We start from the raw sequence: 25,524 nt of genomic DNA, 5'->3' as shown, positions 1-25,524 counted from the left end.
AGATATCGGTAAATGGCCTTGTTGACCCCATCGGTGTTTCGCCGGTGGTGGTAGTTGTCTTTTGTTGTTGTTGTTGTTGATGATGATGTTGTTGATGTTATGCCCGGGGTGTTTCCACCCCCCATTCCTGACTCTGACGGTGAGACTGACTGGCACCTTGCGATGGCAGATACCTCATGTCTGCCGGCCCAGACAGCCCAAAAGCGGCCAAGGAGCCGACAGAGCACCATTGAACCGATGCGGTCGAGGTCGAACACAGCGTCGACAAAGAGTGCTCGTCTCTCGCGGTCTCGGGGATCGACGGCCAGCATTCACTCCGTCACCACACAGTACCATCCAGATGTCCACCCGCAGCAGCAACAACAACAGCAACCCGCTCCCCAGGATATTTATACTACCTACATGCGAACTCAGTACCCTACTTCCCAAGTAACCTATCATCATCCAAACCCGGAAGAGATGATTCTGCGGTATGGTGAACAGTTCGGACATGCTCCTCCCACTGCCAGGTTGGACGAGCATACTTTACAGCAGCATCAAGAAAGCCATAATATTTCAGCGGTGCGACAGCAGCGTCCGGATTTACAGCTTCAGGAACATCTTCTTCGGAACAGGAATATAAGCGTACAGCCGCCACATCCGTCGCCGCCAGGTATCATACCGGCCGAGTTCGCGTCCAGTCACTTTCCCCAGATGTTTGATACCACGGAAAATCATCATCATCATCATCCTACACCAGACCGCATGTTGGAAGATAATGATGGGTCAGAGGTTGGCCCTCGAAAGAGACGCGGTACCTCATCTTCGATAGCCAATGATAATGAACTACGACGGCTTCTTCGTCAATATGACGGATACTCCCTACAGGATATGGCCTCCGAAGTTAGGAAGAACGAAGGTGCAGGTGGTAAATCAGAGAAGGTCAAACAAGTGTTTGCTATGATATGGTATGCATAGTCGCACTTCGAAAATTTTCATTGTTGTGTGTGGTTTGGCTAACCCTGGTACAGGCTACGTGAGAATTGTCAGAGAGGAGACGGCTCAGTCCGTCGAGACCGTGTTTACTGTTGCTATGCCGAAAAATGTGGAAATGACCGTGTATCAGTACTTAATCCCGCCTCTTTTGGGAAACTCGTCAGAATAATATTTCCAAACGTGCAGACTCGTCGACTCGGAGTCCGCGGAGAGTCAAAATATCATTACGTTGATTTATCCCTCATTGGTCAAGATGCCAAAACGGAATGCGACGATAAGGTGGACAAAACACAGGACCACGGTTTGAGCATGGATGGCTCTGGTCCCCAGCTCGAGTCCAGCTTTGTCGCTGATTCTCAGCAATCGCAAAAATCACTTGTGGATGCAGGAGACGGTGCATCTCCAGACCTGAATATCCTGCAGCAAAACCAGTCATCCGGTCCCGTCCACCGTTGTGCCTGCGCGGACTCCAGCATTTCTGATCTTAGTGTCGGAGTTGATCCCATGGCTGTCAAAACCCAGTTGAAGATCCAGCATTTACTTCAATTCGAGTCAACAGACAATACCCCGTCTACCGACAGCGACACCCTCTCACTGCCAAACATACATCAGTATCTTCCCGACAACTCTGATCCTTCGGCTGCTGATGCTCTTGCTGCCTTGTACCGCTCTCATTGCACTTCAGTTATCGACAGCTTCCGATACTGCAAGGAAAAGAACCTTTTCCGCCATTTCTCTGCCTTCCAAGGCACCCTCACTGTGCCAGTCCACAAACTCCTTGTTCATCCAAACGTTGCCCCATGGGTAGAGGAATGCGACTGGATCATGTACCAGAAGATGCTTGCCTTTGTCTCTCCACTAACAACGCAGGTTGTCCCAGACCCTGTCCTCAAAGCGTTTCAATCGATATCATGCAAGCTTGTTACGCACATCGCCGAAACCCTCAAATCACAACCAGACCATGTGTCCACTGCGCGACTTGTTCCATGCCGGCTGTTTTGTCATCTACTGAAACGTATGCTGGATGTTAACCAGTCTGCCATTGCCGCTGCTGCATGGCTGTGCCACCAACAGAATCGAAACAAGATGTGGGAAGAATTTAGCACCTTTGTTGATCCGACTGAAACTGCCATCAAGGCCAACGTACCTTCGTGCTCCCTGAAAACCGCGATTACAATCTTAAAGGAACATATGAAATCTCTTTTATACCCGCTGGATAACTGCGCCCCTCCGCAGACCGACTCTATCGACCACGAGCTAGCTGGATTCCAAAAGTTCCCTCAGTCAGCTAATAATGAAGAATACACTAATTTCCCCGATCGATGGATTGCTTTTATTTTACAACTACCTAGCATGTTTCCCAACCACTCTGCAACTTGCATAATCGAAAAAGCGGATGCACTATGGACGACCGCTCTCCACCGTCTTACCCTTTCGAACGCAGAGAGCTTCAGTGCCTGGTGGATGACCAAGGTTTTCTTCCTTGAGATGATGCACTGGCAAGCAGAAAGGGGAGGCTTCATGGCTACTTCGCCAAAATCACTGCGCGAGCATTCCACAAACCTCTTGAGCAAACCTGCAGCAACAGTTGCAGCTCAGCTTGCAAGTTTCACCTCTACCAACTTTTCCAGTCAGCAAACGGAGACCGAGCAACCAACTCAGGAGGCTGCCCCAAACATGAATCACAACGCGTCGAATACTGCTGTTAAGGTCAACAAGGCTGATCCGCCAAACCGGCCTGCTGTTGACACGAGCCTAGAGGGCAGCCAAGTTAATAACGATGATAGCGCCATTGCTCTGGAAGAGGATTCTGTTCTTCTAGGAACCTCCAAATATACGGATATGACCTTATCCGATCCCGCTGATGCGGAGGGCGACGTTATCGTTGTATAACTTCCGACCACTCCTTTTGAGGTTCAATCGTTTCTGTGATTTCAATGACTTTGCATACCGCTTTTGGATTTGAATACCTACCTTTCCTCCTTGTTGGCCATTTCACCCTGTTGGAGTTCTCAATGGATCGATTATTCAATTCACACTCACACCTCGATGCACTAATATCTCATTGGGCCATTTGGATCCGGCGTTTGTTTTTTGGTCGTTACTGGGATAGAGCCATTGTTGCCCCATTGTTCGAGTTTTTAAGTCTCATATCATTACGCGCAAGCCACCCCCCTGCTGTGGTCAGTTCCACGCAGACTTCTGCATAAGAAGGATGCTCGCCCCCTATTTCAACATCTATGCTCTTACAGAAGTCGTCCTTTGGCATGACGATAAGAGCAGCAGATTCATATTTTCCTATTCACTGGTTTCTACCGATGAAACCAGATGCCCCATCAAGTTTTATGTCATGTTCGATTTCTCTTTTTCTCTTTTTTTCTCTCTCTATTTGCTTCCTTTTATTTTGCTCAAACCAATTTCGGAAGCTTGAGTCAACGAAGTGGTATGGAATCTGATGCTCTTCCTGATCGTCAGGAAAAGGAGGGAATTTTTTTTTTTCTTTTTCATTTTTTATTCATGCACAAAGCTAACTAACCTACCTTCTTACCTTCCTCCCCCCTGTTTATCGATCTAATGATGACGATGAATGTTTATGATAGGATCGATTGAAGTTCTTTCCTTTGATGTGTATATAGTCCTTTCTTCCCCCTCGATACTGGACTTGATTATACATGAGGCATTTGATTTATGACTGACAATTCCACTTCTTCTCTAATGGGCTTACTTCTCTTCCGTTAAACGGTGCGTTATCTTATGTGTTTCAAAGACAGAAATATTAAGTATGTCTTCATTTGTATCTCGTTATGACTTTCCTTTCAGACGTAGCTAGTTATTAATTAATAATAGTGCGGTTAAGAAGTTGTTGTATGCATGCATCATTGATCCTTCTTACTCTCCTCTGGCTCCTCCTGTACTTGTACGGGAGCCGAAGAATTCGTTATTAACCCCAGTTTCCACAATATCCACATAAACCCACCGATGATAATCATAGCAGTTCCAACTTGTATTTCCATCCGTTGCGTATCTCGACTCATATTCAGTACTGGAACACTAATCGTCTCAATGAGAAGGTCTGACGCTGGTTCCGGTTCAGGTTGGAGGTGATAATACGTAGTCCGAGCAGGGAAATTAGACTCCCATCCCAAACTAACGCGATCAAACGGGTTGATTTTCTGCTTTTCATCCGTTGCTCCGTCGTCGTTGGTACAGGCCCAGAAAACTACGGGCCAGGGAACAGATATATCGCGGTATCCTGATGGGGAAGGATGTAGGTATCGCAGGTGCAGGGGGATGGTTATATTCCATTCATCGCTTATGAGGGGGTATTCTGATGCAACTTCGGGCGACGGTGTGGCTAGTTCTAGGAGCAAGTTGGATCCCCATTGTTGTGTTATCCAGTTTGGTGCTTCGAGGTCGGTTTCGCCTTGGATGGCGTGTAGGGAGATAAGGTTGTGGGATTGGAGGAAGAGGGGATCTTTAGTGGATAGTTGGTATTTATCTGCGAATATTGTCGATGGGAGGGTAAGATATGTGTACAAGGAGCAGGTTGTGTCTGGTGGTAGTTTGGTAGGCGGGTAGAGGGACGATTTCTGTAGGGAGAGCTGGAGAGTGGGGTGGAGGCCGGTGGGAGATGTAAATTGTGTGCGATATGTGGACTGCATAGGGTGGTGTCGTGAGTTGAAGCTGAATAGAGTGGGAGCTGCGTGGTAAATATGTTAGAAAATATCTCTGTAAATAATTGGCTTGAACAGACTGGACTGTTCATACTTAGCTCGGCTTTCCGCCCTATATCGGCTAACATCCCGCCCATTCTAACTTCCTCTGGTTTTAAGGCATTCTGTTCCGCTAATATTCCAATCTCAACCCGATCTCCGTCATGTTTAGGTGCGTTGATCACTTCTGTCCAGCCTGTCTTTTCTGAAGCGCCAGGCCAATATGCAGCCACCATAAGATAAGCCGTGGAATCATTGTAATCTATATCCAGTGAAGAAGCTGATGAAATCGAAGTAATGCGGTTGCGGCATTCAGTATTCTCCCGACAAACATATCGATCGAGGTAGTTAATAAGCTGATGTAGGGATGGGAGCAGTGTTTGGAGTTTTAGCCGTGCGTAGGGATCGGTGGTTGGTATAAATGAAGATGGAGAAGATGATATCTAGAGCACATTTTAGTGTTAATATATGTTCCTTGCTCAAAGCAAAAGCAATATTTTGTTGTGAGTGAAAGATGCTAGAACTAACCGGAGAAATGGTGCAGTCAATCTGGTTACTGAAGCTTTTCTGTAGCAGACGGCATAGAGGTTCACTAAAAACACCAAAAACAAAGAATTGATGTAAGTAGCTATTCAGGGCTAAAACAAACAAAAGAACATAGTATCTAAAGAGCGAGTCAAAGGAGCCACGACATACCCAGATGAACCGCTGCTGGCTGGCGTAAAGACGACATGCAGCCCCGGAGAGACTCTGCTGCTGAACGGCGCAACAGCAGCGTATGGTCGTTCGGAGGCCCAGCGAATGCGCAGGTCGCGGCAGTTTTTCAACACTTGTCGTATCTATACCAGCCATATTGTCAGTACCCGCTGCTCAAACTCGTACTGTCCAGCATGTCTCACCTCATGAGGGAGCTCGGTATAATCGAGCAAGATCCTCTCCTGCTTAGCTGCTTTCAAGGCTCGGATGGAGATCGCGGTCTGGCTCACGGCGGCCTGGTCAGCGTCGAACTCGCTGTCGCCTTCGTGGATGTACGTCAGGCGAGTCTTCATCGTGATGGACTGCGCTGTCTGCGTCTTCGTCTGCGTCGTCGATCGCTTTTCCGCTTGTTTATCTCTCTTGTTTGTAGTTTTGTAGCTTGCTCGAACTTGATGGTTCTATTTCTGGGGTGGAGCCCGAGCGCGCCAATAAGCTTTGAGACTAAAAAGCGGGCAGAGTCGAAGTAGATTTACATAGAGTAAGTACAACAGTAGTAGTAGTAGACATTGTATAGAGAGATGAGCTATGTATTGTGTTTATAATATAGAGACAAACTGCCTCACACAGGGCACTGCCAGAGAGAAGTAGAAGGGTAAAGATAAAACGCCATGCCGTCCCATATGATAACTAGTTAGTATTTGTTGCAGGTGAAATCAACTAATCCCCCGTTGTTCCACTGATGATGATATTAGAAACCAAAACTCCAACAATGCAGCTGCCCTCCATCCCCTTTGTGCTGAATTCATTCATTAACTCATGTGTTCGTGTCAAGCGAGGTCCTCCTATGTATGTAGTCATGGAGGCGGACCGGTTTGAGAAAAGGTTTCCGAATTAGAGAATCTGTGCGAGTTTCGTCTTCTGGGCCTGGGTCAAGGAGGTAGGGAACTTGACGTCCACTTTGACGATAAAGTCGCCTCGAGAAGTCGGCTGCTTTGGCTTCGGCATGCCTTGTGACGGGAACGTCTCTTCGAATCCGGGTGGTGTTGGCCCGGCTCCGCTGACACGCAGCTGTCGTCCATCAATGGTGTTGACTGTGCGAGACCAGCCAGTCAGTGCCTCCTTGAGGCTTATCTCGATGGTCGTTATCAAATCGTCACCGACACGCTTGAGGTGTGCATGTTCTTTCTGTTGAATAGTTAGCTGGGTGCTCTATACATAATATAGGTCAAGGGTGAAAAATGACTTACCTCAGCGACGATAAAATGTAGATCTTGGGTTCCGCCCTCTTCCTGATCGCCAACTCCCTTGAACTTGATCTTGCTTCCAGCCTTGAGACCTCGCTTGATGTCAAACTCGAGAATCTTATCCTCCATGCTTCTCTTCCCTGTCCGTTCGTCGAAGGTCTTCCGCTTGATCTTCATCTTCTTGTGCACACCATGGAACAGCTCCTCCAGCGAGAGAGGGAGCTGTCTTTCAACAGTTGTAACTTCGGGTGTTGGAGGCCGTCTTGCTTCCCGCCTATATCGTGAACCACCACCTCCTCCTCCTCCAAAACCACGAGCACCGCCTCCACTCAGGAAGGAGAAGAGATCGTCATCGCCAGCACCACCGGATCGAGCAAAGCTGGAGAAGATATCGTCTGGTGAACTGAACGAGAACCCACCTGGCCCGCCTCCAGTCGAAAAATGGAATGTTCGAGTACCGCCTCCACCTGGCATGCCTCCGAACGATTGGAAACCTCCCGGCATCCCACCAGCACCGTACGGCATGCCCTCAGCTCCACCTGCACCTGGCGGAGGTTCTGCGGTCCCGCCACGGAGGAGGAATTCTAATCCATATTGATCGTAGACTTTGCGTTTCTCGGGGTCTGAGAGCACTTCGTACGCCTGGGAGACATCTGCACACACATACGTTGTCAGCCCACTCCATCCTCCACATGTAGTTGAACAAACCGACTGCGGATATGGAATAAACACTCACCTTTGAACTTTTCAGCTGCCGAAGGATTGTCTGGATTCTTGTCTGGATGCCATTTCAATGCTGCTTTCCTATTGATCTGTTAGTCCGGGCGATGCAACGTAGAGCTAAGCGGGGGCGTGGTCTAGAAGTAGACTTACTTGTATGCTTTCTTGATCTCATCCTGCGAGGCAGAAGGAGAGATGTTTAGAGAATCGTAGAGCTTCGTCTCAGCAACCATGACTGCTGGTCCTGAGTGAGTGTGTTCAATGTCTGGTTGTTCGTGTTGTCGAGCTGCTTGCTGGCTCACGGATTATGCGGTGTGTTGGAGGCAGGTAAAGTTGCTGCAGGGCGAATTAAGTAGCCAGTCAAACAGCGACCAGGCTGGTGAGTCGTTAGGTAATTAGAAAAGTCACTGTCCAGCAGGGAAAAAAGGATGTTGGAAACCGATTAGCTATTTATCTTTCACTTCCAACGGCATCAACAAAAAATATGTATGTAGGTGGTGTCTGTTATGTATAAGTTGTCGAAGTTGGCGCAGCCTTTGGTGTTTATGAGGCGTTGCTCTAAGCTGGCTAAAGTGGGCGGCGCCTGTGACGTGATGCCTGGGCCGATCCCGAGGCCGCCCAGCGAAGCTTCGAGAAGGTTCTCCAACGATGTCGATGCTGATGCTGATATTGTTGTAGACGCAGATGGAGGTGGCTTAGGCTATAGATGTGATAGTATTGTATAGACACTACTTGGACACGATATGGACGACGTCTTCGTCTGCTACGAGATGCCCGAGGCCTACTCGCTGCGGCACATGGTTGACGCTGGCGCCCCAGACAAGGGCGTACTTGAAAGACTCCTTGAGCGTGCGGTGGATTTGGTCGCACACATCCTCGATTGTCGAGTTGCTTCTCACAATAAGAGCCTCATTGAAGTCGGGGTCGACTCCTTTTCTATACTCCTGTTAGCAATAACATGTACAATTGATACAATAAGAATGACACTTGCCGCTTTGTATAGATACGGATGAGCTGGAGTTCCTGCCAGCATCGGTCTACCACGTCTCTGATGCCGAGGTCGAGCTCGCAGCTCATCACGCAGGTGTGAGGTTCCCTCGCTAGCTGGTCGAGGAAGTCCAGGCTGACGCTGTCGATTTTGTTATACACGTACAAGCTGGAATTGGCCGGTTAGACAAGTCAAAACTAGGTCAGTTGCTGTTGATATCCTTACCACTTGATATATTTTCTGTGGTCTTTCATGATCACATCTATGAAGTCGTCGACCGTAGCTTTTGTTCATTTTTAGTTTATGGGGCAGAGACAAGTGGGAAAAAGGGTGGAAGTCGCTACCATTTTCATCCCTGACCAGGACTTCGCAGTTGAGCACCTTGTAGTCTCTCAAAATATTGTACAGCATCTTCTCGTCAAGATACTTGGGGGGTGACTGGAAGGTGATCTTCATCCCACCGGCCTTTTTAACTTTTAGATAGATGTTTCTATCCATATACATTAACAGCTGTTAGGTTGCAATCGAGGACTATGTATACTTACGGCACTTCTCGGTTCAGTCGAATTCCAACAGCTTCTAATTCAGCCTCTAGCAATGCTCTCTGCTCAGCTCGCTTCGTTGCGTCCAAAACCATCAGAATCAAGTCACTCGTCTTCACGATATGTTAGCCACTGTAACCGGGAATTTAGTCCGCTATTAGTGGAAAATACCTTAGCCGCAGAAATAACCTGCCTTCCTCGTCCCTTGCCTTCCGCTGCCCCTTCAATAATTCCAGGAAGATCTAGGATCTGAATTTCTGAGCCACCATACTCTAACACGCCTGGGATAGCCGTGAGAGTTGTGAAGGAATACGCGGCAACTTCACTCTTGGTCTTGGTTATCTTTGATAGAAATGTCGACTTTCCAACGGAAGGGAATCCAACAAGAGATATTCGAGCATCTCCGCTCTTGCTAACATCAAAACCGGCTCCTCCGCCTGACCCAGACCCTCCCGTTGGTTCAAGAAGTTGGGCTCGTAGTCGTGCGAGCTTTCTAGTTGTAGGGGTATAAAATTAGTTCGATAGTTGAACACTGACTTGTTCACGGGTACACAAACCCCTTGAGTAGACCTAAATGGTATTCTGGAAGGTGTTAATTTTGTTTTTTCGGGAATTGAACGTATATGAACATACCAGTGGCCTTGTTTTCTATAAGTCCAAACCGTTAGCCCTTATATCAAATGATAATATCAACATATCCATGTAGCAAGAGGCCATACTTTGCGTCCTGCGCATCTCCTCCTCGATCCTGTACACCACCAGAAATACGTATTAACCTATATTCACTATTTATGGGGATATATTTGGTAAAGCTCACTCCTTAATCTTTTCCGTGATGTTCACCATGATGGGCAACCTTAAGGGGTATTATCTTCCAGAATCAGTATAAGAATCGGCGAGATCTGAAATATCTAACTCTGATTCTTCCAGCCAGAGTCAAAGGTAGCAAGATCAAGTTGACGAGAATTAATTTGATATCTGCTTCACTTGTTCTCTTCTTCGTCTTCTTCTTCTCCCCGCCGACTGATTGGCGCAAATGTGGGTTGCCGTGGTTACGTAATCACAGCCGTCACTTTTTTGCAGCTTCGGAAGTTTTGAAGCTTCGACGAGCTGCAGTTCATACCATTTACCGGAACAACCATAATACTCCATCCACAATAGAAAATATGGCTTCGGCAGACCCAGTTGAGGCTCAGGAGGGTGTTGCCATGGCTGAACAGTCGTCTACCGACCTCCAGATGCAGAAGGCAGATGCGACAGAAGCAACAGAAACTGCCCTTACAACGACAGACGGAGCAGACAAAGAGAAGAAGACGAAGATAATACGACGGAAAAGACGGCCGGCACGAGTACAGGTTGATCCATCGACTGTGAAATCGGAACCGCCCCCGCAGACAGGAACCATCTTCAATATCTGGTATAATAAGTGGTCAGGAGGAGACCGAGAAGATAAATATCTCTCCCAACAGCCAGCCGAGTCGAGGTGCAATATTGCGAAGGATAGCGGATATACGCGTGCCGATAAAATAACAGGATCCTTCTTTTGCATATTCTTTGCGCGAGGACTCTGTCCAAAGGGACACGAGTGTGAATACCTTCACCGCCTACCAGGCATACACGACCTCTTCAATCCAAACGTGGACTGCTTCGGTAGAGACAAATTCAGCGACTACAGAGATGATATGGGTGGCGTGGGCACATTTATGAGACAGAATAGGACTCTATACGTTGGAAGAATACACGTTACGGATGACATCGAAGAAGTGGTAGCCAGACATTTCACGGAATGGGGCCAGATCGACCGGATACGCGTTCTTAACCAGAGAGGCGTGGCGTTCGTCACATACACAAATGAAGCAAACTCACAGTTCGCAAAGGAGGCTATGTCGCATCAGAGCTTGGATAATAATGAAATATTAAACGTTCGATGGGCGACCGTGGATCCGAACCCTGCGGCGCAGAAGAGGGAAGCCAGACGAATTGAAGAGCAGGCTGCAGAGGCTGTGAGGAGAGCTTTACCGGCCGAATTTGTGGCAGAACTTGAAGGCAGAGATCCTGAGGCCAAGAAGAGGAAGAGAATAGAGGCTGGGTTTAACTTGGATGGATATGAGCCGCCAGATGAAGTTTGGTATGCGAGAAGTCGAGAGCTGGAACAGGCGCAGGATGGGACAAAGGAGCTTGAACCAGCCGCGGAACCTGGGTTGATTGAAGCGCCACCTCCCGCACAACCGGCCGCGGGTAATGGGATATTGTCTGGGTCAACTTTGGCCGCGTTGCATACCTATGGCGGCTCGGGTATAACTACAAAACCAGCTGCAACCAAGAGTTCAGGTGGCCCTTTGGTTGCTTATGGTAGTGATGATGATAGCGAATGATACCACAGGAAGAGCAGTTCCTCTTTATTTTGCTTACCCCTTTTCTCTCTTTTTCGTCCTCGCTGGTGTACTTTAGATTTCATTTGGCTAATATCTAACGGGACAATGTAAAAATAACTAACTATATACATGAATTCATGTTCTGTAGGTTGATTAACTTCCTCGTTTCAAGTCATAATAAATGCAGTTTCCGGTCCGGTAGTTGTAGACGAAAGCATTGGTATACTTCACAGTACCATCCGGTGCGACGCCTTCACTCGCAAGATCGATCAGTAGCTCATGGATGTTCCCTAGGTACTTTCTTTCAACCAACGGTGCACTTTGGATCGCATTCCGCCAGCTGTCTGGATCGGAGAGACGAGTGTCTCGAATACTTTCAAGGACATCGTCTCGAACGTCAATTGCGGCAATTGGTCCATCAAGGCCTTTGTCGAGCACTTCACGAGAGCGACGCAGTGCTGCAATTGAACTGTTAACAGGAAAAATTCCGCATAGTGCTGTGTAGAAAACTTACCAAATTCAACGATATTTCTCCTATTCGTCTTTTTACTCTTGTGAAGGGGCGTCAGTATTCTAACATCTGAGTCTCTCTCCTTGCCTGAAAGGCTGGCCTCGCCTTGACTAGGATGTTTAACCAGCTTTGGAGATTCGGGGGGTCGGTCATGTTTGAATTTCCTGCGAGCGCGCATCTCATTCCGAAGCCAGGGGACCAAATCTGAACTCCTCACGTCAAAGTCTTCTTTACGCTGAACACTCTTGACTCTCAAACCTCTCTCAATACTGTCCTGCTTGACAATAACTACCCAACTATAGTTATCGTCAACGTATCTGCTAAGAAGGTCCTCTATTGAAGGCGTCGTGTCTGCCGCGAGCTCGGCGCTAATGTCGTGTGCCCATAGAGTTGAGACAATACCAACTCCAACCGTGCGCAGCACAGAAGGATCAAAGCTAGCAACCAATACATCACACTATATTCGCTGATATTAGCCATAGACGCCTATTTTCTGATAGTAATTGGTTCAACATACCTTATTTTTGCGCCATGCATTCCCAACGTCTACATCTGGTTTGAGGAAAGATTTATTAGACCCTTTCAGATAGTTCGTCATCGACCCATTCAATTTATCCAATCCAAGATTAAAGCCAACTGCATGAGATCTTGGACGGTTCGAGCGTAAAATGGGCTGGAACTCTTGGATCAGACTGTCGTATCTTCCGCCAGCTGCAAAGACATCTCTTCTCTTTTTATCAAACACACACTGGAAGAGCACGCTGCCGTTATAGAATTTGTCGTTCAAGCTGCTTAGTGGGCTGATGTAGACCTTCCGCTTCACTTTGAACTTCTCCAGATATGATACAACTATGTTCAATCGGTTAAAGATAGGTGACAATCTATCCGCGTATTCGGTGCCATCCATGATAGCATGAAGCCTGCTTAATGCTTTCTCGGGGGTATCTAGGAGATGCGTTAATTTCACGTCTTAGTAGCGTAAAAGAAACTTTGACATACCTCGGAAATCGAATCGCGACAAATCATCAATTGATGTTGATGACACTCCAATGCTCGGTGAGCGGAGTTCACTTCTGATCTTCTGCATTGTGTACTGTCCAATGTTAAGTTTACTGATAACCTCTTTCACGATGGGCCGCTGTTCGGGCGTAATGCGACAAAATGCGACGACAGCCTCCAAGAGGTCAGAGTGATTGAGATGGAAGCACATCTGACTCGACTTCAATGGCGGGAATTCGTCGATAATCTCATCCAGCACCTTGATTACCTCTGCCTCCTTCAAAGGTAAATCTAAAGTGTTATAAGAAACAATATCAAAATCAACCTCTTTATGACCCCTGGGTTCGCCTCTATGGACAGACTCCCTGTAAACCGTCCCAAAGGAAAATGCCTTTTCAATAGATAAATCCTGTTTTGGCAGGGCTCGAGCATTTGGAAGAGTAAGATCGTAGGGCAGCTGGACTAGATTTCCGCCTGGGTCTAGAAGCCGGACGGCTCCTGGGCCATAATGGGATGATCGTGGGAAGAGGGACTGTCTAGACGTTTCCACTGCTCCATGTTTTCGGAATAATGAAGTAAGCTTATCTTTTACCATCCCATGAAGTAGCAATTCCGTAGCAGTAGGACTTGCACGCGAGTCTATATCCCATGCGATGTCTTCAAATTTCTTCTGAGGCTGGGAAAATATCGCAGACAGTATTTTCTTGTAGTCCGGAGATTCAGGGTCGGATAGGAGCCCCATGACTGCTTTCCGAAACATCTCTTCCTCAACTTGGAGCGGTATTTTGTCACTTTGAAGTAGCTCGGCTGTGGTTGGACGTTCGCTAGGTCGATGACTGATGAGAGACAGAATTATTTCTCCTTGTGCTACCTTCTCCGGGAGGTTGAATGCTTCTGGGAGGGTATGCTGCTTTTGCCTGATATCCTGAAGTGTCCGGTCCCTTTCCATTCCAGTCTCAAGCGGGTAGCACATTTCAAAGAAGATAATACCAAGGGAGTACATCTGTAAGTTGTTAGCATGAACCCGATGATAAGATGATATAGGAGCTTACATCGACTTTCTCATTGTACTGTCCCATAGAAGCTTTCTTAACCTCAGGAGCGACATAGTACGTCGTACCAATACTCTGAGTAAACCCAGCTGCTATGCTTTCCAGGGCAGGTGATCGATCAGTCGAGCTAAGCTGCCCACTTGTAGCCAGGCCAAAGTCTCCGATTCGCGGATTATTTGCCATGTCAATGAAGATATTATCTGGCTTGAGATCCCTATGTAGAATACCATGGGAATGAATGTGATTTAGACCGTCAAGGATCTGCCGGAAGAGTCTCCATGAAGAATCGATATTTTCATGCAATCCAAATCTGATAAGATCACGTAAAGTCTAGAACTTGAAGTTAGTTCCATGAAACCACAGCGACTTTCCCCGGGGCACGCTTACATGTTTCTCGCAGTATTCCATTTGAATATAAAGAGTTGTAGGAATGACTCGTGACTGCGAGCCCGATCTTACTCGGCGAAGGGATACACCCTCCTGCGTAGTACTGGCATCAGTCCCTTTCTTCTGAACACCAGTGCCATCTGAAATGGTATCACTTTCTCCTTCATCAGTATCATATCCGAATTCAACTTTTGGGTAACCGCTTGAGCTGATGAAATCCAGACCACTAGTGCTGTAACCAAACTCAATATTATCTTCTGAGTGCGAACCAGAGCCATCTGATGACAAAATAGCATCTGAATCGTCATCGTCACTCAGCGCAACGTAATTCTCTTCTAGCCATGCCGTAAAATATCGCACAACATAAGGATGATTGAGTCTTGACAGTAGCATTATTTCAGATAGGGTATCCTTTAAAGCGACAGGGGACTTTTGGGATATCTTTTTAACAGCGTAAAACCTGCCATCCAATTTATTCCGAGCTTTAACAACCAGACCGTAGCCGCCCCTCCCAAGACGGCCGACTTCATCAAAATCATGACTGTAACGGGAGACTGCTGCTAAATGGCCCTGCGAGTCATGACGTGTACGATTAGGGAGGGAAGAGGAGCCTGGAGTTCCAACAGGGATGATCAACGGCGTGTCAACTCGGAAAAACTCAAATGGTTGGATCTGGAATGGCGTTGGGCGCTTCTTAGGATCGGATCTGAATATTTCAACGAGCATGTCCTCTAGTTGAGGGGATAGTTCCATGGCGTTGATGACCGCATCTGCTGATGTATAGCGTTGTAGGATATCTTTTCCAAATCCCATTTGCAGGAAGAGAATACCTAAATCCCAGACATCAGTTTTGATGGTTGGTTTCATGCCTTCACCTGCGAGCTCTGGAGGTAGCCAGAATGGAGATTTTGGCGTTGTAAGACTCCTTCTCCTGGTCGTGGATGATAGCGGGAGTACCTCCTCCACGTTACTGAGTAGTTTTACTGTGGTAGTGCTCGATGGACTCCTGAAGAGTAAAACACGGCCACAGTGAATATTTCCATGCACAACACCATGGCGATTATAATACTCTAGAGCCTCAACCAGCTGAATCATCCAGGCTCTAGCATTGTCTGCCGGAACGCTGCCGACGATATCCAGTAATTCAGATAGAGAACCCTTATTAGCATGCTCAAAGAGGGCATATATGTGCCATGTGCCCGCTTGACCTGAGTATGAATCAATAGGACGTTGGATTTTGAAGCCAATGAAATCCACTAGGTTGGGATGACGAAGCTTCTTTAAAAATTCAAGTTTATCCTCACTCAGGCTGATCTGGAACCGGAGATCAACATCCTTACTTTCACTCTCGTGGATGAATATTTCCTTCAAGACTAGCAGCGGTACCAACGGTGTGTTTCCCTGGGCAATCGGCCTCACTATAAATGTTTCCTTGTAGTGAGACTTACCAATCATGTTCTTCCCACTAACAGACTTAAACCAGAGAGGACGGTCATGCATGCCAGTGATGGCCATTGGAGGATCGAACGATATCGCGTCTGGGACATCGACAATAGACTCCAAAAGACCAAAGTCTTCTGCATTGGTCCTACTCTTGCGGCGAGACAGCTGCTCATTCTCCCGTTGACGTTGCTTTAGTTTATCTTCAACTAGCAACTGTAACGATTTTTCTTCCTCAACGGTTGCTTCTTGCTGTCGAGCTAACTCCTCCTGTTTCAGCTTCTCGGCCTGCTGAAGAGCAGCAGCCTCCTGAACGATACGTTCCTCTTCAAGGCTTGGTAAATCTTTATCTTGAGCCTGTGCCTGGGCGGAATCTTCCAGCACATCTTCAATGGCAACAGCAAGTTCGTAGATCATTTCGGACCCCAGGAGTTCTACTGGTTTGGACCTTAGAACTTCCTCAAGCCTCTCTTTGGCGCTGTGTCTGACATCTTGAACGGTTTCTAGCTTTAATATCGGCACTGATTTCGGATATGTCGTCGGCAGTTCAACGAAAAGGCAGAGTCGAACCTCTGGATTCGATGACGCCTTGAGCTGCAGCTTAAAGGATATTGTCGAGGATTGCTGGATAGACAGGATAAGCATAATAGGTTAAATCAAGAGTCTTATATATAAAAAAAGGCCATTATATAACTGTGTACGCATTTATATAGCAGTGCAAAGCACCCGACACAAACTTACATTCCACGCAGAGGGTTTCGTCTCTACGTCTTCGAACTCGTCGCCGTAGATTGAACGTAGGGCATCTGCCTCGTTCTTGTGTATTTCTTCATAATTAGTGGTCAGGGCCTGGTTAGAGGCAGTCTGCTGTTTATCTTCCACAGGGGAACCGTTGGTCTTTGTGCTCCCTTTCCTTTGTTTGCGCGGCATGATCGCATACAAATAGAGGTTCCTCAACGAGAGGGAGTGTTGCTTCTCAGGAAGCAAGCAACAGAGATTGCAGCCGTAGCTGCAGCCCTCTATTGGAACATTATTAGACTAAAAATAATTGGTGGTTAAGAGAGTGGAAGTGCTGGACTGTCTGTCTGTCTTTGTGCCCAACAAGTGATTCACATCTTGTGCTGCAGTCAACCTTGTACAGGGATTTTGCTGGCGGTGTGCGGAAGATAGTCGCACCGGATCACGTGTTGATAAGCCTGCATATAGGTACCTTAGGTGCGGTCAGAGATGGTAGGTATGTATAAATATAAAAAGGAAAAGTACTCCTCGAAATATGGATGATCTGTATCTTATGTAGCTTCTATATAGCTAATGTGAAGGTTCAAATAAACTATATGGCCGGTGCTGTCAGTTGTTCCGCCGTTGATATCTGTCACCTTGGAGGCTGGCATGTTCCTATTTATAGACCAGCACCAACGGGCCTCATTTTCTGCGAACCTCTGTCTACGGATCCCTGCAAAGTCCTGCTGTCACAAATCCTAGGGTATAATTACGGAGTATGCGGTCTCCCCTCAATCTGCTCTCCATAACATACCTGCCCTCTGTTTTCATATTTATATATGGAGAACTATCATCGCTTGTCGACGTTGCTTCCGCCATGCACCCCGTGCCTCGGCAAGTTTTAAAGTCAGCCGCTAGTCCCGGCGTGGACTAGTGGCGGGTATGGTCGAGGCGGCAACCACGTGACGTCAGAAAAGTAAACAAAGCGCATTTTCTCCATTTTGGACGACGGGAAAAGTTCGCGTGAGCAAGACAGAGACAAGCAGCCTTGAAGCCGGTAAAGAGGGCATCGGACGTTGCTCATACGCTCACGGTTTCTACGGTAATGGGCAGCTGTTAATGCCAATTCTATATCTGTTAGGTGTCAACGATGCTGAGCTGGTTGGCAGGCTCCAATCAGGGCGTTGCAGGAGGTAAGGCGCCTCACCTCACTTCCCTGTGAGGTAGATACCTTTCATTCCAAGGGCAATATATTAACCACAATCTTGAATTAAAACAGACGAGTCCATGATACTTGATGCGCCAGAGACACCAGCGCCAGTTTTTGCATACAGAGCTTTTAAAAACGCGATGCTTGGAACTCCTGCCCCCGAAGTGGACGAGGATAAAGACTTAACCATCCCCATACGCCCACTGAACCCTAGTTCTCACAAGAAAAACGATGACCTAAAAAAGGCGGTTCAGAAATTTTCGTTAGGCGAGGACCGAAAGATGGAAATTCCCAAGCTTGAGCCGAAGGTACAGGAACCTGCGCATGCGATAGCGTCGCCGTCAAAGAGTATCCTACTTACTCCTGGGACCGCTACAACACGCCGTAAAACGGTGTCATTCGGAGCTGGCGTCAAGGATAATGAGCGCAAACCCATTTTTCTTGACGATGAACGGGATCTAGAGCTAAGTGGAGGGAATATCAGCAGCCAATGGTCTATGAGTGTGTCCAGTGGCTCCGGGCGCAGGAGCAAACTGACACAGTCTCTACTTGAAGCCCGCGAAGAAAAATTCGGACAAAAAGTGGATGGCTTTGATGATTGTACTCCTGTCAAGAAGGATGAGCGCAAAGATACTCGTGAAAAGGCCATCGAGGACGACTGCCGTGAATCTGACCAATCCGAGGAAGACGAGGAAGACGAGGGAGATGTGACAGTTAACCTCGAGGCTCCGCATTCCCAATCCGGAAAGTATTGGAAATCTGAATTTGAAAACTACCGGACCAAGACGGAGAAGGAAATACGGAAACTAATCGAATACCGTTCTGTTGCCAAATCCTACGCAAAGAAAAAGGAGACAGAGGCCCTACGTCTCACCGAGAAACTGAAGCAAGAAGAGCTCAAAGTAGCGGAAATGGAGAAGCGCGTTTCTGAGCTTGCCGCTGGTATGGTTGGCGGCGGAGATGGCGAAAACTCAAACAAGGACCAGATGTTCCGCGAGCTTTCAAGGCAAACTGCTGCTGCATTACAATATAAGCAAAAAACAGCAACTTTTAGGAAAACGTTGGAGGATCATGGGATTGTCGATAAGGAGATGCTGGCAAGAGATATTTCGGCAGATGAATCTGCTGCGAAGCTTCGTGAAGTTGAAGAGGCTCTTTGGGAGGCTAACGCCCGACTACGTGAAAGCGAGGGAAACCCGAAGTTGAAGGAGCTGCAAGAACTTGTCCGGAGTTCGGAGCGGAAAGCTGCCGAACTGAAAAGAGAGAACTTATTACTGCAACGCAATCTCGACAGAGTGAAGACTGAACTTCTACATGTCGGGGAGCGGCGAAAAGCACAAGAAGAGAGAGCGAAGAAACGCGAAGAGCGACTTGAGTCTCGCGCCCAGGACTATAGTAAGCGCTTAACTGACTCTTTACGGGACCACCAAGCCGCGGAGGAAGCGTTAAGGAAATCCTTTGATGCTGAGAGGAAACAAATGCAAGAGACCATCGATTTATTAAAAGGAACCTTAGCATTGCGTTCTGATAACTCCCAGCCCCAAGCATGCAGCCGCTCGACACGACGTGAAGAGATTACAGAAGACATACTTGAGCGGCTTAGGAAGACTACCCGTAGCTATCACGCACGGGCGGATTCGTATGATTCAGGAGATGACCAGCTGGAAATTACCCTCCCCAGTGATAGGGATGTGCTCAATTCACCTAAGAAGTCACCGGCTAAATCCCGAGAAGATGCCCAAAGCAAAGCCCCTGAAAGCCCCTTTGATGAAGAAACCATAGGCGCGCTATTAAAAACCCTCCGAGGGACGGGTTCGCCAACAAAGCAGTCTATACAACAAGGAACATTGGAGCATATTCGTGAAGACACAGAAGCTACCAATAGTGCCCCTATGGCCAACGTTCGTCGCAAACTACAACTTAAAAGTGATACCAAAATTTCTGGTAATAATTCAAAGAACTCCGATGAACCACTCAACCTCGCCGAAGAACTGTTTATTAGACTCGGTGGTTCGGCTCGGAATCTTGAATCACTTCGCCAGAAAGACGGTGATATGACGAACACAACCTTTGGTTCAGCACCTACTCTCACAGGCGACGTGAAATCCACACCTCTCTCCAAACCGGCTGCCAAACAACGAACTTCGTATCGCCCCGGCCATTCACCTCGCCCTTCCCTTTCGTATCTGAACTCTGGCCGTGTAGACACCCTACCTAAACGGCCTAAGTCACGAGCGGCTTCGCAAACCGAACGACAGCGGGCTACTAATCACTCGTCAGATATAAACCGCCAATCAATTACCAAGCCGGACGGTCCTGCTCAATCCAAACTCGGCTCTATACCATCAGACCGGCTTGCAGCAGCCAAGGCTAGATTGAGGCAGAGGCAACTTAATGCTAAAGTCGAAGCAGAGGACAAGGAAAACATGCTTTCAGCGTAGAATGCGCCGTCTGCAGCACGAATTACGATTTGAGCTTGGTTGTTGGTTATATATCTGTACTAGCTTTTTGTCCAAAACTCATTGAGCAAGCGAACTTTCCTTACACCCCTGAAATCAATGCGAATATTAATGTCTATTAAGCACACCCTAGCTCTCCTACTAATCATTCCTTCAATATCCACTTTTTTCTCACAGATATACAATGTCTATTACTGTTTCTTCCCATCGCAAAGTGAAACGACGGCCCATTTCCCGCTCCAGGCCCATTTCCGGGAACCAGAGTCACCTCCTCCATTCGGCATATTACGTAGGCGCTCGTCTTCACCTTTCTCAAGACCAACGACAACGTCAGCCTTACAAGTGCGGAGGGCGAGGACTCTGACCCCTGAACCCGGGCCAAGTGGTCCGATTGCCGTGTTAAAGGGCGTAGTTGGGTCCCAGTGAGCCTAAACGATAGAATTAATACACATCCTTACGCATACGCTTAGGACAAGCGGATGAAAAAGCGAACTTACATCTGCTATCAACTTTCGATAGTTCAGGTCTCCCTTGAAGATCACCAGTTCACTCTCCTTTAGGTCTTCATAGAGACTTGGGGCCTCATTTGGTAGCCGCCAATAACTTGATCCCGTTGTCCAGAATCGGTTCGGTCTGATGATCAACTGTCCTTCTGCATGGAAATCCCCCCACTGCTGGAATAGATATTTCAGCTCATCTACCTCCTTTTCTGTGAGAGGCTGTGGTTTCTTCTCCTCGCCCGTTTCTTCTCCCTCTGTGCTGCTGAAGAAGCTCTGCGGATCAGAAAGGAGAGCAATTAGGTCTCCGAAATCCCGCGGTAGAACATCAGATACAAACCATGGAATTGATTTAGGATGAAGGACAACACACGTTGCCAATCCAGAGGAAAGAAGATAGCCGGCTAAAATGAGGTCAACGAAAAGTTCGAAACCCGCATTATCTAGAACGATATCTACTCGGCGCTCTTCGTTCTTTCGTTCCGTGCGGGCCTTGTTTAGGAGTTCAAATGCGGCCGGAAGATCATTCACCAGGACATTTGCTTCAGCCTTCTTTCGGGCCTCTGCTCCTTGAAGCTTTTGGATGTCCTCATATGTAAGGGATGTCAGGAGCGAGAGATCCGTAGCGTTACCCCACAGACAAATTTCACACATCTCCATAAATAACATTTTATCAGCCTCTTGCTGTTGTTCAGGAGTCATATCATCCCTCTTTGAATGTATCTGCTTTAGGTCTTGGGATAAATCTTTGTATCGAGTGGCTAGTTCAAGCACGGCAGGTCTAGAAGACCTAAACGTGGACATTTTCTGCTGTGCAAAGACATCGTATTCTTTCCAATGCTTTGAAAGGGCAAAATGGGTGCTCATTCGCCTGTCTTTTCGGTGTTGTTTTCCTTATTAGTTGGTGATATTGAAAAAAGTAAGGAATTTGGAGCATTTACGAACATAGATAGCATTCCGCAAATAGCCAGGGAGCGTTGAGCCACGAGATTTCCCCACGGTCTGCTAATTCCTTGTTATAAATGGCAATGTCTGACTCTCCATCGTCGACGAGAGGACTAGCGATTACATTAGAGGTTAGCAAGGTTACCCTGCGAAGCCACATTGTTGGAGAAATCAGGGTTAACTAACGTCAATTTCCGGTCATGTTGAAGTTCGTACTTCAATCCAGCCAGTTCATGGAGGATACCCTTTCCCTCTTTCTGTTTCTCTTCATCCGTTGCCTTAATAACCGAACGGTGAAGATCGTCAATGGCACCAGTCTAGGAATAACGCTCGTTTAGCTTACTAGACCAGGCACCAGCGGTACAGTTAGTCAAATAAGAATGCCTCACTAGAATAACGGGCCATCGTTCCAATGCAGAAATGTATGCGAACGTTTTCTTGTCTGATGTGCAGACGGGTGCTATTGTACAACAGAGGCGTTAGCTTCGGCATTTACGGCTTGACAACCCCGCCAACAGAGGTAGACATGCGATATTCAGGGTTATGGCTCGAGGGAAGGGCTATACCCATGCTCATAGAGGGCACTTACGAGTTTTGGTGTCGAATTCCATCTTTAAATTTGGTGCACGGCGTTGGGGCTTAAAGCATGCAGTTGAATGAGCTCAAGCAAGGTACTTGAGATGTTTGGTATCCCACCAAATAGTTAAACTTAGTCGCTTGAGAACATCCCGCCCGGAATTATCTCGGAGATAAGAAACATCAAGCTCCCCTTACAAAGAATACAGAAACGTAGATCTAGAAAGGTAGGCAGTATTGACGACGATACAAGTGAAGACTTTATCAACTTAGGGTGCCAACATAGGTGCGAACTAAATAGCTACAAGATGATAGTTAGCCCCAAGGCATTCTTTTAATACAGATTGCAGTCCCAAAGCGCTTCGAATTCTTTTAAAAACGCCTGTGCTCTACCATGCTGTTAGATCATAAGTGGTACAAGGTTCGTCACTCGTAGATTGCAAGGGGATGATGGAATAATTCGGGTAATATGGCCCACGGTAGTGTGGGCGTACCTGTTGGTAAAAAGAGCAGTGGTAAACCTTAAGGTCCTTGGTTTAGCCTTAAAGAGAACGTGGCTAGTCAAATGGAGTATAACCGAGCCCCCTACTCTGGATACCTTCAAGGTGTATGGTATCAAATGCCTCTGATGGATTCTGGTAGCATTTTGGCTTACAAATCTGACTACATCAGAGACATGATCGAGTTGTTGGCGTATGCCTGAAAGTGAAGTTAGTAACAGCAAGTAATTATTAACAACTGAATGATGAACGTACCATTGGTTTGATGTCAGGGTGTGGGACAGCGTCGAACTTGTGGAAGTCTAGCTTGAGTTCGGGCCCAATGTTAATGAATGCACCCTTGTTTTCAGTGCTATCACAGTATTTGGGGGCAGAGAAGACTATTACAACAGTTAGCAGCGCTTACTTATAGCACATATAAAAGGAGGATAGACTTACCAGTGATACATCTTCCATCGTGTTCAACTTCATAACCCTCCATACGAACTTCATGACTTCGAATGATAGCCTCAAGACCATTCTTCTCACAGAACCGTTTAGTGACGTCTGGGCCAAACTGCATACCAACACCTCTCTTGCTAGGTCCTCTACCAGGCATGACCTGAGGATCAGTCCAGAGCATCTCCATCATCAAACCAGACTGGCCAGGTTGGCGCTGGTTATGTCTGTTCAGAGCTCTGATATCGGCCAAGGAGATATTATCGTCTGAGAATAAGCCGCCATGGAGTACTAGATACTTCTCTCCTATCAAGGTCGCAAGGGCGAGTGCGCTGAAGGATTCAGAGAAGACCTTGAATAGACGTTCGGAGTATTTGGCTTTGCATTCTCCCTCAAAGCCGTACGCGCGGTTCATATCATCGGTTTCATGATTTCCGCGATTGAGGAAGAAGGAGTTGGGGCGCATCCATTTGTAGGCATAAAGAAGGAGGGCAATTTCACAAGACCAGCTGCCGCGATCAACGAAATCGCCATTAAAGAGATAAGAATGTTTATCAGAGGGGAAGCCATTAAGACGGAATATTTCGAGAAGATCAAAGAACTGGCCTGTACACAGAAGTGTTAATAGAAAGGGCCGTGAAAGCGTCATTAAAGGGTAAATTTTAGGCTTACCATGTGTGTCACCACAGACTGTTAATTTAGAGCCTTCTTCAACGCCAATTTCAACCATGGTAGGCTCATTGTATGCAATATCCCGCACAGCTTTCACTATCTGGAACGCATATTTCTTATGTATCTGCTTTCCATTCTTGAATCGTTTTATCATGTCATCAATGAACTCTTGGGTCATTTTATCCTCCAATCGTACACCATCATAGTTATCATCCACAACCATCGATTCAATATTGAGTCCCTCAAACGCCGATGGAGGATCAGCGACCTCGATGGCTTTCTCGAATTCAATCCGCCGTACGAGCTTCTCGCACTCTGCCAATTTGAGTTTCGCATCACGGTCGTGCGGGGCCTTTTTCACAACGGTCTTAAAGTCTTTAAGGGCTGCGCGGGAGTTAAGGATGGCAGTATTTGCAACAGCTCTGCGCCAGTACGCCTGCTCTCTAGTTAGCTGATTGAAGGCGTTCCGGGTTACTACAGTCTGAACTGGGGTTTAGTCTATATACCTTGACATAACTAGGGTCAAGCTCAATGGCCTTGGTGGCATCTGCAATCGCAAATCCGAAGGCTTCTAGTTTAACATGTACCTGATAGAAAGAGCATAGGAGTTAGCTTGCTGAATCAAAAAACCGTACAAACTCACTATATACTTGATACAAGGGATTAGTGAGATATATACCTGTGCTCTGTTACAGTAGAACGATGGCTCTTTATCATACAGCTCGATGGCTTGGGTATAGAAGTCTAGAGCCGCGGGCCAGTCATGCTGCGCAAAGCATTTGTTGCCTTGTAGCTTGAGGGCTGTAGCGGCCTCGACATCGGGTTGAGACATGGGGCCAAAGTGATGTGCAGCGGGACGAATGTGGGGTTTTTGTAGATAAATGTGCAGATAAGTGGGAGATAGTACTCGACCGGGTTAAACAACAAAGGGAAAATGTGGTATCAATATCGTCCTGCTCTATATCTCACGACAGGGAATAAAACAGCACATCCAGAAAGCCAGCGAGTGCGAAGTCGAAACGTCGAGAAGTTCACGAAAGACAAAAAAAGTCAACCGGCAGCCGGGGAAAGATAAGCTTTGGTCCTGTTAGTAAGCGTGATGATGTAATATAACTTATTAATAAGCAAAGAGCTTAAACTTTGATAAAGACGATTGAAGAAGAACGAACATACGAGGAACAGAAGAACGAAGAAAACAGGAAGACAGGACGAGAAGAACAAGAAAGCCCAGCTGTCGAAACTCATAAAATGGCGTCCGGGTCCTTCTATGTCTCAGCCAGCCAGCAGCGCTCTCTGCGCGCATGTATGGTCTGCTCCATCGTCCAGCTACACAACGTATTTTGCACCCTTCCCCAGCTCCCGCATAGCTCTCCATGACCACCCAGCTAATAAGATACCTTTTAGAAATTCATGAACGAAGGCTGCCCCAACTGTGAAGCCGTGCTGAACCTCCGCGGAAACACCGAAGCGATACAGGATTGTACCTCGCAGGTCTTCGAAGGCTTGGTCGCGCTGGCGGACGAGCGGACCTCCTGGGTAGCTCGTTGGCAGAGACTGGACGGATATGTCCCTGGAACATACGCTGTGAAGGTCGTGGGATCGGTGAGTTTGGAGACACTCTTTACCAGGATGCGAGAAGATAGGCTAATAAGGATGGATAATAGCTTCCGCCGGAGGTATTGAGTGACTTGGAAGAGGCGGGGATAACCTATATTCCGTATGTGCTGATATTACCCTTCTTAAAAAAACATACAGGCTAATTGGTGCTGTTTAGGAGAGATGGAAGTGCCGCCGATAATGATGGTTGAAGTGGTTTTACACACGCTAGCTCATGGGTTTGATTCAGGGGGTTTGGTGCTATTATT

General features: G+C 47.2%; 10 protein-coding genes across 10 annotated transcripts; 4 read left to right on the top strand and 6 right to left on the bottom strand.

Annotated features, from left to right (window-relative positions):
- Positions 1 to 99: 99 nt before the first annotated feature.
- On the top strand, positions 100 to 2,868 carry MGYG_03742 (hypothetical protein; the record flags this gene model as incomplete). The annotated part of the gene is made up of 2 exons (XM_003173519.1): positions 100 to 947; positions 1,011 to 2,868. 2 exons carry the CDS (start codon positions 100 to 102, stop codon positions 2,866 to 2,868), a joined length of 2,706 nt encoding a protein of 901 aa, XP_003173567.1.
- A 983-nt stretch (positions 2,869 to 3,851) lies between these two features.
- Positions 3,852 to 5,737, bottom strand: MGYG_03741 (hypothetical protein; the record flags this gene model as incomplete). Its single annotated transcript, XM_003173518.1, has 5 exons — positions 3,852 to 4,675; positions 4,744 to 5,131; positions 5,217 to 5,280; positions 5,385 to 5,527; positions 5,588 to 5,737. The coding sequence occupies 5 exons, from the start codon at positions 5,735 to 5,737 to the stop codon at positions 3,852 to 3,854; spliced, it is 1,569 nt and encodes a 522-aa protein (XP_003173566.1).
- Positions 5,738 to 6,275: 538 nt separating this feature from the next.
- On the bottom strand, positions 6,276 to 7,581 carry MGYG_03740 (hypothetical protein; the record flags this gene model as incomplete). Its single annotated transcript, XM_003173517.1, has 4 exons — positions 6,276 to 6,569; positions 6,632 to 7,281; positions 7,365 to 7,432; positions 7,502 to 7,581. The coding sequence occupies 4 exons, from the start codon at positions 7,579 to 7,581 to the stop codon at positions 6,276 to 6,278; spliced, it is 1,092 nt and encodes a 363-aa protein (XP_003173565.1).
- Positions 7,582 to 8,076: 495 nt separating this feature from the next.
- MGYG_03739 (GTP-binding protein 1) lies at positions 8,077 to 9,724 on the bottom strand (the record flags this gene model as incomplete). The annotated part of the gene is made up of 9 exons (XM_003173516.1): positions 8,077 to 8,284; positions 8,334 to 8,504; positions 8,562 to 8,619; positions 8,681 to 8,826; positions 8,882 to 8,991; positions 9,050 to 9,371; positions 9,416 to 9,526; positions 9,598 to 9,663; positions 9,696 to 9,724. 9 exons carry the CDS (start codon positions 9,722 to 9,724, stop codon positions 8,077 to 8,079), a joined length of 1,221 nt encoding a protein of 406 aa, XP_003173564.1.
- Positions 9,725 to 10,044: 320 nt separating this feature from the next.
- MGYG_03738 (pre-mRNA-splicing factor cwc2) lies at positions 10,045 to 11,253 on the top strand (the record flags this gene model as incomplete). Its single annotated transcript, XM_003173515.1, has 1 exon — positions 10,045 to 11,253. The coding sequence occupies one exon, from the start codon at positions 10,045 to 10,047 to the stop codon at positions 11,251 to 11,253; it is 1,209 nt and encodes a 402-aa protein (XP_003173563.1).
- Positions 11,254 to 11,406: 153 nt separating this feature from the next.
- MGYG_03737 (PEK/GCN2 protein kinase) lies at positions 11,407 to 16,572 on the bottom strand (the record flags this gene model as incomplete). The annotated part of the gene is made up of 7 exons (XM_003173514.1): positions 11,407 to 11,711; positions 11,768 to 12,221; positions 12,282 to 12,709; positions 12,764 to 13,766; positions 13,816 to 14,145; positions 14,203 to 16,266; positions 16,384 to 16,572. The coding sequence occupies 7 exons, from the start codon at positions 16,570 to 16,572 to the stop codon at positions 11,407 to 11,409; spliced, it is 4,773 nt and encodes a 1,590-aa protein (XP_003173562.1).
- A 940-nt stretch (positions 16,573 to 17,512) lies between these two features.
- Positions 17,513 to 20,013, top strand: MGYG_03736 (hypothetical protein; the record flags this gene model as incomplete). The annotated part of the gene is made up of 2 exons (XM_003173513.1): positions 17,513 to 17,555; positions 17,642 to 20,013. The coding sequence occupies 2 exons, from the start codon at positions 17,513 to 17,515 to the stop codon at positions 20,011 to 20,013; spliced, it is 2,415 nt and encodes an 804-aa protein (XP_003173561.1).
- A 209-nt stretch (positions 20,014 to 20,222) lies between these two features.
- Positions 20,223 to 22,084, bottom strand: MGYG_03735 (venom protein 2; the record flags this gene model as incomplete). The annotated part of the gene is made up of 6 exons (XM_003173512.1): positions 20,223 to 20,459; positions 20,529 to 21,403; positions 21,474 to 21,586; positions 21,660 to 21,790; positions 21,863 to 21,933; positions 22,063 to 22,084. 6 exons carry the CDS (start codon positions 22,082 to 22,084, stop codon positions 20,223 to 20,225), a joined length of 1,449 nt encoding a protein of 482 aa, XP_003173560.1.
- A 628-nt stretch (positions 22,085 to 22,712) lies between these two features.
- On the bottom strand, positions 22,713 to 24,491 carry MGYG_03734 (serine/threonine-protein phosphatase 5; the record flags this gene model as incomplete). The annotated part of the gene is made up of 6 exons (XM_003173511.1): positions 22,713 to 22,748; positions 22,805 to 22,929; positions 22,988 to 23,593; positions 23,660 to 24,095; positions 24,166 to 24,246; positions 24,339 to 24,491. 6 exons carry the CDS (start codon positions 24,489 to 24,491, stop codon positions 22,713 to 22,715), a joined length of 1,437 nt encoding a protein of 478 aa, XP_003173559.1.
- Positions 24,492 to 24,907: 416 nt separating this feature from the next.
- On the top strand, positions 24,908 to 25,467 carry MGYG_03733 (transcription elongation factor spt4; the record flags this gene model as incomplete). The annotated part of the gene is made up of 4 exons (XM_003173510.1): positions 24,908 to 24,994; positions 25,064 to 25,261; positions 25,324 to 25,376; positions 25,434 to 25,467. The coding sequence occupies 4 exons, from the start codon at positions 24,908 to 24,910 to the stop codon at positions 25,465 to 25,467; spliced, it is 372 nt and encodes a 123-aa protein (XP_003173558.1).
- Between the last annotated feature and the right edge of the window lie 57 nt (positions 25,468 to 25,524).

Source organism: Nannizzia gypsea, genomic scaffold (assembly GCF_000150975.2).
Source record: "Nannizzia gypsea CBS 118893 supercont1.3 genomic scaffold, whole genome shotgun sequence".
Taxonomy (NCBI): domain Eukaryota; kingdom Fungi; phylum Ascomycota; class Eurotiomycetes; order Onygenales; family Arthrodermataceae; genus Nannizzia; species Nannizzia gypsea.
The sequence above is the reverse complement of the archived record's forward strand: the minus strand, read 5'-3'. Positions and strand labels throughout refer to the sequence as shown.